Source organism: Salmo salar, chromosome ssa25 (genome assembly GCF_905237065.1).
Source record: "Salmo salar chromosome ssa25, Ssal_v3.1, whole genome shotgun sequence".
NCBI lineage: Eukaryota > Metazoa > Chordata > Actinopteri > Salmoniformes > Salmonidae > Salmo > Salmo salar.
The window spans coordinates 24,651,933-24,663,961 of record NC_059466.1 but is presented as its reverse complement, the minus strand read 5'-3'; the positions used below and the strand labels follow the sequence as shown (position 1 = coordinate 24,663,961).

Genomic DNA, 12,029 nt, shown 5'->3' with positions numbered 1-12,029 from the left:
GTAGACAGCTGAACCCTTTGTCATTAGGACTAGGCTGTAGACAGCTGAACCCTTTCTCATTAGGACTAGGCTATAGACAGCTGAACCCTCTGTCATTAGGACTAGGCTGTAGACAGCTGAACCCTCTGTCATTAGGACTAGGCTGTAGACAGCGGAACCCTTTGTCATTAGGACTAGGCTGTAAACAGCTGAACTCTCTGTCATTAGGACTAGGCTGTAAACAGCTGAACTCTCTGTCATTAGGACTAGGCTGTAGACAGCAGAACCCTTTGTCATTAGGACTAGGCTGTAGACAGCTGAACCCTCTGTCATTAGGACTAGGCTGTAGACAGCTGAACCCTTTGTCATTAGGACTAGGCTGTAAACAGCTGAACCCTTTGTCATTAGGACTAGGCTGTAAACAGCTGAACCCTCTGTCATTAGGACTAGGCTGTAGACAGCTGAACTCTCTGTCATTAGGACTAGGCTGTAAACAGCTGAACCCTCTGTCATTAGGACTAGGCTGTAAACAGCTGAACCCTCTGTCATTAGGACTAGGCTATAGACAGCTGAACCCTCTGTCATTAGGACTAGGCTGTAGACAGCTGAACCCTTTGTCATTAGGACTAGACTGTAGACAGCTGAACCCTCTGTCATTAGGACTAGGCTGTAAACAGCTGAACCCTTTGTCATTAGGACTAGGCTGTAAACAGCTGAACCCTCTGTCATTAGGACTAGGCTGTAAACAGCTGAACTCTCTGTCATTAGGACTAGGCTGTAAACAGCTGAACCCTCTGTCATTAGGACTAGACAGTAGACAGCTGAACCCTCTGTCATTAGGACTAGGCTGTAAACAGCTGAACCCTCTGTCATTAGGACTAGGCTGTAAACAGCTGAACTCTCTGTCATTAGGACTAGGCTGTAAACAGCTGAACTCTCTGTCTGAGAGCCTGTGGACAGAATCCCCTTCGGTCTTACTGTCCTTAATTGCATTACACGTCTACCTATCTCAGGGTTTCTTAATCCCGGTCCTGGTGATCCAAAGGGGTGCACATTCTTGTTTTTGCCCTAGCACTACATACCTAGCACTACACACCTGATTCCACCAATCAACGCATCATCAAACCTTTGATTAATGGAATCAGACGTGTAGTGCTAGTGATAAAACAAAAATGTGTACCAGTTTGGGTCCCCAGACGCACATATAGTCACAGAGAATCCCGATGTGTAACCTTTACATGACCTGCCCTAGCACTGAGACATAACCATTCCTTACCCTGTAGACGACACTCTCCATGTGGACATAGCAAGCCAATAGCACTATGAAGTTGTACTGTAAAACTGCTGAGATGGCAGGTTACACACACACACATACCCTGTATATCACGTTCTCCATGTGGATGTAGCGAGCCACGATGACTACAAAGTTGTACCACTGGTTTATAGGCAGGTTGCAGAAGACCTGGAAGAGGAGCTGCTCTGTGCTATTCATCTGCAGGCTGGTTGGGTCCCTGCAGTGGTGCATGTTAGCCAGCCACGCTAGGATCTATAGAGGGGAGATAGAGGTTGTGTATGAGTCAGATCACTAGATATAGTACTAGCTAGTAGCAAATTAGATGAGTAAGAACATATGATGGAGAGAAGAGAGAGAGATGTTTCACTGCAGTGGTGCATGTTAGCCAGCCAGGCTAGGATCTACAGTAGACATAGAGAGGTTGAAGACTGGTCTGACTTTCATGACAACTTCTAAAAATGACGATAGTATGATTTCTCTCTCTTTTTGAGATAATTGTATTTGGTGTTATTGTTACACATCATATGGGCATCACAGCTGATCTGTGGCTTGAATAAGCTGAGGTGAGCTCACCTGGAAGTTGCTGTTAGGCATGGTGGTCTCCATCAGCAGGTGGAGGATCTCAGGTGGGATGTCAGTGTAACGCTGGACCTCCAGAGCAAACGCTGTCTTGTTCCTCAAGAGCTCCGACATTTTCACCACACCTAGGAAATACAATACAACAGGTGACTACAGAGAAAATACAGGAGGTTCAACACCTTGACCACACCTGTAGAAAAAAATGTAACAAGTAACTGAAGAGAAAATACAGGATCTTGACCACACCTGGGAAACATAAAATATATATTTTACATGATATATTTATACGTTGGCCTCCCGAGTTGAGCAGCTGTCTAAGGCACTGCATCGCAGTGCTTGAGGTGTCACTAAAGATAAGGGTTTGATCCCGGGCTGTGTCGCAACCGGCTGCCACCGTGAGACCCATGAGGCGGCGCACAATTGGCCCAGCGTCAGTAGGGGAGGGTTTGGCCGGCCACATGCACACAGAAACGGTTGCCAGTTGTACGGTGTTTCCTCTGCCACATTGGTGCGGCTGGCTTCTGGGTTAAGCGAGCATTGTGTCAAGAAGCAGCGCGGCTTGGCAGGGTCGTGTTTCAGAGGACGCATGGCTCTTGACCTTTGCCTCTACCAAGTCCATACAGGAGTTGCAGCGATGGGACAAGACTGTAACTACCAATTGGGGAGAAAAAAGGGTAAAAAGTACAATATACACTGCTCAAAAAAATAAAGGGAACACTTAAACAACACAATGTAACTCCAAGTCAATCACACTTCTGTGAAATCAAACTGTCCACTTAGGAAGCAACACTGATTGACAATACATTTCACATGCTGTTGTGCAAATGGAATAGACAACAGGTGGAAATTATCGGCAATTAGCAAGACACCCCCAATAAAGGAGTGGTTCTGCAGGTGGGGAGCACAGACCACTTCTCAGTTCCTATGCTTCCTGGCTGATGTTTTGGTCACTTTTGAATGCTGGCGGTGCTTTCACTCTAGTGGTAGCATGAGACGGAGTCGACAACCCACACAAGTGGCTCAGGTAGTGCAGCTCATCCAGGATGGCACATCAATGCGGGCTGTGGCAAGAAGGTTTGCTGTGTCTGTCAGCGTAGTGTCCAGAGCATGGAGGCGCTACCAGGAGACAAGCCAGTACATCAGGAGACGTGGAGGAGGCCGTAGGAGGGCAACAACCCAGCAGCAGGACCGCTACCTCCGCCTTTGTGCAAGGAGGAGCAGGAGAAGCACTGCCAGAGCCCTGCAAAATGACCTCCAGCAGGCCACAAATGTGCATGTGTCTGCTCAAACGGTCAGAAACAGACTCCATGAGGGTGGTATGAGGGCCCGACGTCCACAGGTGGGGGTTGTGCTTACAGCCCAACACCATGCAGGACGATTGGCATTTGCCAGAGAACACCAAGATTGGCAAATTCGCCACTGGCGCCCTGTGCTCTTCACAGATGAAAGCAGGTTCACACTGAGCACGTGACAGACGTGACAGAGTCTGGAGACGCCATGGAGAACGTTCTGCTGTCTGCAACATCCTCCAGCATGACCGGTTTGGCGGTGGGTCAGTCATGGTGTGGGGTGGCATTTCTTTGGGGGGCCGCACAGCCCTCCATGTGTTCGCCAGAGGTAGCCTGACTGCCATTAGGTACCGAGATGACATCCTCAGACACCTTGTGAGACCATATGCTGGTGCGGTTGGCCCTGGGTTCCTCCTAATGCAAGACAATGCTAGACCTCATGTGGCTGGAGTGTGTCAGCAGTTCCTGCAAGAGGAAGGCATTGATGCTATGGACTGGCCCGCCCGTTCCCCAGACCTGAATCCAATTGAGCACATCTGGGACATCATGTCTCGCTCCATCCACCAACGCCACGTTGCACCACAGACTGTCCAGGAGTTGGCGGATGCTTTAGTCCAGGTCTGGGAGGAGATCCCTCAGGAGACCATCCGCCACCTCATCAGGAGCATGCCCAGGCATTGTAGGGAGGTCATACAGGCACGTGGAGGCCACACACACTGCTGAGCCTCATTTTGACTTGTTTTAAGGACATTACATCAAAGTTGGATCAGCCTGTAGTGTGGTTTTCCACTTTAATTTTGAGTGTGACTCCAAATCCAGACCTCCATGGGTTGATAAATTGGATTTCCATTGATTATTTTTGTGTGATTTTGTTGTCAGCACATTCAACTATGTAAAGAAAAAAGTATTTAATAAGATTATTTCTTTCATTCAGATCTAGGATGTGTTGTTTAAGTGTTCCCTTTATTTTTTTGAGCAGTGTATATAAGTATATAGACATATACAGTACCAGTCAAAAGTTTGGACACACCAACTCCTTCAAGGGTTTTTCGTTATTTTTACTAGTTTCTACATTGCAGAATAATAGTGAAGACATCAAAACTATGAAATAACACATATGGAATCATGTAGTAACCAAAAAAGTGTTGAACAAATCAAAATATATTTGATATTTGAGATTCCTCAAAGTAGCCCCCCTTTGCCTTGGTGACAGCTTTGCACACTCTTGGCATTCTCTCAATCAGCTTCATGAGGTAGTCACCTGGAATGCATTTGAATTAACAGGTGTGCCTTGTTAAAATGTAATATGTGTAATTTTTTCCCTTCTTAATGCGTCAGTTGTGTTGTGACATGGTAGGGTTGGTATACAGAAGATACCCCTATTTGGTAAAAGACCAAGTCCATATTATGGCAAGAACAGCTCAAATAAGCAAAGAGAAATGACAGTCCATCATTACTTTAAGACATGAAGGTCAGTCAATACGGAGAATTTCAAGAACTGATGGGTCCAAATTTGAGATTTGTAGTTCCAACTGCTGTGTCTTTGTGAGACGCAGAGTAGGTGAACGGATGATCTCTGCATGTGTGGTTCCCACCGTGAAGCAAGAAGGAGGAGGTGTGATGGTGTGGGGGTTCTATGCTGGTGACAATGTCTGTGATTTATTTAGAATTCAAAGCACACTTAACCAGCATGGCTACCACAGCATTCTGCAGTGATACGCCATCCCATCTGGTTTGCGCTAAGTGAGACTATCATTTGTTTTTCAACAGAACAATGACCCAACACACCTCCAGGCTGTGTAAGGGCTATTTGACCATGAAGGAGAGTGAAGGAGTGTTGCATCAGATGACCTGACCTCCACAATCACCCGACCTCAACCCAATTGAAGAAGCCAATTAGTGCTCAGCATATGTGGGAATTACATCAACTATTGGAAAAGCATTCCAGGTGAAGCTGGTTGAAAGAATGCCAAGCGTGTGCAAAGCTGTCATCAAGGCAAAGAATCTAAAATCTAAAATATATTTTGATTTGTTTAACCCTTTTTTGGTTACTACATGATTCCATATGTGTTATTTCATAGTTTTGATGTCTTCACTATTATTCTACAAAGTAGAAAATAGTAAAAATAAAGAAAAACCGTTGAATGAGTAGGTGTGTCCAAACTTTTGACTGGTACTGTATATGTATGTATTATACACAATCGTTCAAAAGTTTGGGGTCACTTAGCAATGTCCTTGTTTTTGAAAGAAAATAATTTTTTTGTCCATTAAAATAACATCAAATTGATCAGAAAAACAGTGTAGACATTGTTAATGTTGTAAATGACTATTGTAGCTGGAAACGGCTGTTTTTAATGGAATATCTACATAGGTGTACAGAGGCCCATTATCAGCAACCATCACTCCTGTGTTCCAATGGCACGTTGTGTTAGCTAATCCAAGTTTATCATTTTAAAAGGCTAATTGATTATTAGAAAACCCTTTTGCAATTATGTTAGCACAGCTGAAAACTGTTGTTCTGATTAAAGAAGCAATAAAACTGGCCTTCTTTAGACGAGTTGAGTATCTGGAGCCTCAGCATTTGTGGGTTCGATTACAGGCTCAAAATGGCTAGAAACAAACAACTTTCTTCCGAAACTTGTCAGTCTATTCTTCTTCTGAAAAATGAAGGCTATTCCATGAGAGAATTTGCCAAGAAACTGAAGATCTCGTACAACGCTGTGTACTACTCCCTTCACAGAACAGCGTAAACTGGCTCTAACCAGAATAGAAAGAGGAGTGGGAGGCCCCGATGCACAACTGAGCAAGAGGATAAGTACATTAGAGTGTCTAGTTTGAGAAACAGACACCTCACAAGTCCTCAACTGGCAGCTTCATAAATAGTGCCCGCAAAACATCAGTCTCAACGTCAACAGTGAAGAGGCGACTCCGGGATGCTGGCCTTCTAGGCAGAGTTGCAAAGAAAACGCCATATCTCAGACTGGCCAATAAAAATAAATGATTAAGATGGGCAAAAGAACACAGACACTGGACAGAGGAACTCTGCCTGATGCTCCAGATACTCAACTAGTCTAAAGAAGGCCAGTTTTATTGCTTCTTTAATCAGAACAACAGTTTTCAGCTGTGCTAACATAATTGCAAAAAGGTTTTCTAATGATCAGTTAGCCTTTTAAAATGATAAACTTGGATTAGCTAACACAACGTGCCATTGGAACACAGGAGTGATGGTTGCTGATAATGGGCCTCTGTACGCCTATGTAGATTATTCCATTAAAAATCAGCCGTTTCCACCTACGATAGTCATTTACAACATCCAAGTCTACACTGTATTTCTGATCAATTTTATGTTATTTTAATGGACCAAAAATTTGCTTTTCTTTCAAAAACAAGGACATTGCTAAGTGACCCCAAACTTTTGAACTGTAGTGTATATTTAGGCAATAAGGTCCAAGAGGGTGTGGTATATGGCCAATATACCAGAGCTAGGGGCTGTTCTTATGCACGATGCAAATCCCCGAGGTACCTTATTGGGACTATAAACTGGTTACCAACGTAATTAGAGCAGTAAATGTTTTGTCAGACGTGTGGTCTAATATACCACTGCTGTCAGCCAATCATCATTCAGAGCTCGAACCACCCAGGTTATAATTATATTTAAAGGTGGTATATTATAAGTCATTCTAAAAGCAGTATGGGCTGCATGTTCAGAAGAGCAAAATACATTACATGAGCTTTACGCGTCATAGTATAATTAGGCAATTAGCTAACAAATTATCTAAGTGATTAGCTAATTAACCCTGAATTAATAAGCAATTAGCTCATTAATGACTTATCTTATCGAGTGCAGTAATTGAAGTAATGGGGCAGTGGTGCCTGGAGTTGATCTAGTCTAGTGGTTAAGGCCACTGCCTCCAGCACATATTGTCCCCCTGCCTGCATGAGATCGAATCCTGGCCTCACCATCCTTCTCACCTCTGTATCTCCCCTTAATTAATCTATCTATCTCCCCTTCATCCATGCCTGTCACCGTCAAAAACAACAATAAAATCCTAAGAAATAAATGTTGAAAAGTAATTGGTATACCTGGAGAGGTCATGTTGATGTTGAGGGTTTTCAGGCTGCTGATGTTCAGGCCAAGCGTCTGGGTGAGTGCAGAGGTCCTGTGTCACAAACATGCACAGGCACATCACACACATGCACACAAACATTTGTCAACGATAACATCCATTTACACAATATACCATTTAGTTCTTCATTTATTTTTAAGTCTACATATGTCCTATAATGTCTCCATACCAGTTTATGTTGACATTGTAGGTGTTGGGGTCTCCTATGAAGGTTTCGAACAGAGCTTCAAACAGGTCAGAGCTGTCCTGGACCAGACTCCGGGTCATTATGTGGAAGGCCTGGAGAATGGGCATGGCAGTCTCACACAGGAACCCTGGGCCAAGAGACAGAGCCTGCATCACCTGCTGGATGGAGTCCATATCCTCCAGCGCACACACCTGCAACACAAGTTACAAGTTTATTTGCAATGTGTAATGAATAGGCCTACATTGAAAATCTTACTCACTCACAAAGCAGAATGTGTAAGATGAGTCATATGGATTGTGAATTTTGTCAGTATAGAAGGCCAATGGTAGCAGTCAAAACACTGTACATAAAACATGTTGCTGTATGTGTGTCTTGTTGTAGAACACATGTAGCTCCTCGCTGTTGCAACAAATGTCTGTGTCTACCCAAGTCTTGGTGATGTTATGGTAGTCTAGACATTATTCCAGAGAGAATAGCCTCTGTATCCCTCTCGCCCTACAGATGAAAGTTTCATGAGAAGTACTGTGTTCTAACCTTAGAGGTCAGGTTGACCAGTATGTTGCTGAAGTTTCCATCTGACCAGCTGCTGCTGAAGAGTTCAGACCCTAACTGGATGGTCTGGAGTAGGAGGTGTAAGTTCACTTTGGAGGGAGGGAGAGAGGGAGGGAGGGAGAGGGAGAGAGAGATAGAAAGGGAGAGAGAGAGCATGGGAGGGAAAGGGAGAGCATTAGAGATGTGTTAAGGTGACATGGTAACACAGTGTCCCACAGGGCATCATTACCACCTCTATTTCAGGGTGGCTTCTCTGAACAGCAAGCACCAAATTATGTGGGACCCTGCATACTACTGACAAGGCAAAGGGACCAACTCTCTGCGTCCCAAATGGCACCCTACTCCTCACATAGTGCACTACTTAGGTCTCTGGTCAAAGCAGTGAGACCTCAAGGCGAAACATCTAATTAAACAGACACGAACTACGGTGAATGGTAAATATTGGTGCACTGCATTGAAAACCCAGAAGAAAAGCGAGTGACTTAACATACTCTTTGAATCATTTAGGATCTCAGGGGTACTGCAGTGGAGAAAATAATAAAAAGGGTATGATCCTCAAGCTAGGATCATACCTCTGGGAAATGAAAGGGTTGTAGCTGAAGTAGCTGTGGTGCGGTTTTTCAAGTGACTATATTGCATATACAGAGATATAACCTTGTTACATGGCATTATAAAACAAGTACAGTAGCCAATTAAAATGTGGTCACAAAGCTATTATATTTGTGTGTGTGTGTGCATGCGTGTGTGGGGGGGTATTTAGTGATTGAATTCTTACTTGGCTAATGCGATTTAATAAGGTTTAATAAGGTGCAGAGTGTCTTTCTCTTGGAGATGTGCCATATGCCTCCTGGCTTATCTGGAGTTCTAACAAAGCTCACATTATTAAGCCTATCCTATTGCACTGCCTGGTTTCAATATGAAATATGTCCATTATATAATAATGGTGTTTGGAATATGGCTACATTAAAAACACATTGTGCGCAATGATTGCTGGATTGCTGATGCTATTTATTGGCCAATGAGAGGCTTTGAAGCCACAGGTCAGCCATATTGGCACTCCCCAGAAGGAGCAGTCCTCCATAGGAATGGACGGAATCCTACAGTATTTTAATTGAATGTTTCAAGGAAAATATTACACGTATTTAAGTATATATTTTTGTTGTTGTAGTGGGGACAGTAATATTAGTACTTTCAAAAAATTCTACTTTAAGGAAAATGTATATATTTTCATATATTTTTTGTATGTTTCGCTCACATAATTTACCAATAAGGCCCAAGAGGCAGTGCTGTATCATGAATACAGTCACAGGTAAATGCCGTTGTTTGGACCGACACGATACCAACATATTAAAATGACAATGAATTACACATTTTCATCAAAACTTTCATCAAATTTCATTCTTCCACCTGAAGATATTGTCTGGACAAAAATGTGGTCGTTAGTTCTTTTGGTCATGTTGCTACAAACGCGACCCAGTTGTTCATTATTTTTCACAAAGTTGCTATGCAAAAGGACTGGTCGTCCGTTCTAAACAAAATGGTTGCTATGCAGGCTGGATAATGTTCTTGTCACTTGTCACCGACTTCAGATAACTCAGTCATGGCAAACATTGAAACTGGAATGACAGTCCACTAGCCTCATTTTTGTTTGTTTGAGTTATGTTCTATTGGCATTTACTTGGATATGTCCATGATAAAGACGTTGATGTGTGATTCAACTAGCTCTACAGTATGTATGGTACTACAGAGATCGGAATTCATAAGTGAAACATTGTTTCCGAGGTCAGACAGGCAGACAGAGAGACTTATATTAACCCCTGCTGTACGAAACTAAATGCTAGGCTGGATGCAAGGAGAAATAATGTGCGAGTAGAGATAAATACAAGCGATGACTGGGACAGCAACATGAGCATGATATTCTTATGGAGTGATCATTTTCAGATGGACCTGTTAGCAGGCATTGGTGTGTCTATGACGGCCAATACAGCATAGCTTGGAAAGCCGCTCGTCCAATCAGTATCCAGGATCCAAACAACCAGTTTAATAATATAACTTTAAAGTATGCATTATGGTGTCGATAATATCATAAAATTAGCAAAAACAAATGTAGACATTAATAAATGCATTTCTATAGCTTCCAAAATATTTTTTACAATGGTGGGGTAGTGCCAGCATGGAGGCACAATGGCTTCAAAACCGCTCCCCCTTCCAGTCATCTAGTGTATACAAATAATTGATTGCGCAGGATCCTCAAGTAGGAGTTCCTAGTAGGAGTTATATAAAGGTTAAATAGAGAGGCGGAGGGAAGGTCTGACTTCTGACTTCTTCTGACTTCTGTATCAGAGGACACCTGACACGTGGGGCTGTAGAAATCTAATTATGCATATGAACATTTAACAGTGTGAAGACTGCATGTGGTTGTCTGTGAGGGTTAGGTCTGTAGGAGTCTAGAGAGTCGCTACGCAATTAGACACAATGTGAGTAGGAGGAGGAAAGACACCAGGTTAGATTGTCTGTGAGAGAAGTGGAGTTAGTAGGAGAACATATAGTTAGAGGCATTTTGGAAAAAATGTATTTATTCTAGAATGTTCTTATTTAAATGTATTTAGGTACATCTTCCCACTCTAAATCAACTAATATGGCAGCTTAATGACTTTACACATTTTTGGATATTATGATAACATTGTGCCACCAGTAGTAACACCAATGATGGTAAGACTAATGAGACATTTTAGGTTGTTGAGGATATTTTCTTAAATGGAGGCCAAAGATGCTCAAATTACGGTTATTAACCCTTTAAAAATAATTGCCTAAAGTGATATGATTAAACATTTTGCTCACAATGTTATTTCCCTTTATTTACATTTAGTAACACCAAGTGACACTTTGGACTGAGACACACCAAATGATCAACGGAATCCTCAAATTGATGACATACTAAAAGGGTGTGATAAGCTAATACTTTTCTTTAATATAGACACCTCCCCCGATAACAGTTTGCCACTGGAGGGACTGCTCAAGGTCCTTGTATGTCTTCGTAAAGAGTGATTTTCAAGGCGCTAACACCAATGACATATGGTATAACTGAGGGACAGGAATTATACTAGTAAATAAAATAGGTATTTTGATAGCTTTGTTTGTTTTTAATAATCTATACAATATGATAAATACTTTTGTTCACTTTCTAGCATTCATAATAGATAGATATCTCTAAATCCCCAAAATATGTCACTATTAACTCTACACATCACTACTGGGAACAAGTCAATTTGCTTACCCTACTGTAAGTACTTTGAACAATGCATAAACATTGTATAAAGGACTTGCATTATGTTTTATAATTGATAAACAGCTCAATATAAACAAAAACATGTATGATGTGTAACTATTTGTAATTTTAAAGTGTTTTCATGGTTGCAAAGGCAAGGGACGCAAATGCTACCGCAACTCAAGAACGACCCCACTACTTTTGACCAGAAGTACAACACTAAATAGGGAATAGGGTGCCGTTTGTGATGTAGGCTTAGTTAGAGATAATCTAGGGTTAGAGGCTAGAATAATGGAAGAATGAAGTAAACTAATCTTGTCCACTCAGCGGATTCCCCTCCATCAAACTAACGACGGAAACTAAATGTGATTTTTTTGTCTTTGTAATGTCTTTCTGAAATCAATCGGTCAGGTCTGTACTGAGACTCTTGTCTCCTTTATCTATCCTCCATTTAAACCACGGGAGTCCTATTGAGCAATACATCTCATTACAAGGGAGTCCCGACTGAGCCGTGAGCCTCTGAACCACTAAGAGAGGAGGGGGAGGGAGTCAAGAATTTATTGATTTGTAAATGAAGAGTAAATGAAGAGTAAAGTAACTAGGCTTACCTTGTGATTCAGTGGCCAGGCCCATTGTGATATTCTTAATAAGGGGAGCATAGGGAAGGTCCTCGGGAACCCTGTTAGATATGTCTGTCAGAACCAACGACAACCTGTGGGAGTGGGCGGAAGACGAAAAACCCTCATCATCAGCT

At 42.5% G+C, this 12,029-nt stretch overlaps 1 protein-coding gene across 2 annotated transcripts in view; it reads right to left on the bottom strand.

The window, feature by feature from the left end:
* The window catches only part of abca12 (ATP-binding cassette, sub-family A (ABC1), member 12), a 94,420-nt gene that overhangs the window by 43,066 nt on the left and 39,325 nt on the right, over window positions 1–12,029 (bottom strand). For both annotated transcript variants that reach the window (XM_045707784.1, XM_014173727.2), the window contains 6 exons: window positions 11,884–11,987; window positions 7,990–8,096; window positions 7,438–7,646; window positions 7,225–7,301; window positions 1,847–1,977; window positions 1,355–1,525 (listed from right to left, as the gene is read on the bottom strand). In XM_045707784.1, coding sequence (XP_045563740.1) covers window positions 1,355–1,525; window positions 1,847–1,977; window positions 7,225–7,301; window positions 7,438–7,646; window positions 7,990–8,096; window positions 11,884–11,987 — 799 coding nt within the window. The remainder of the gene's footprint in view (window positions 1–1,354; window positions 1,526–1,846; window positions 1,978–7,224; window positions 7,302–7,437; window positions 7,647–7,989; window positions 8,097–11,883; window positions 11,988–12,029) is intronic.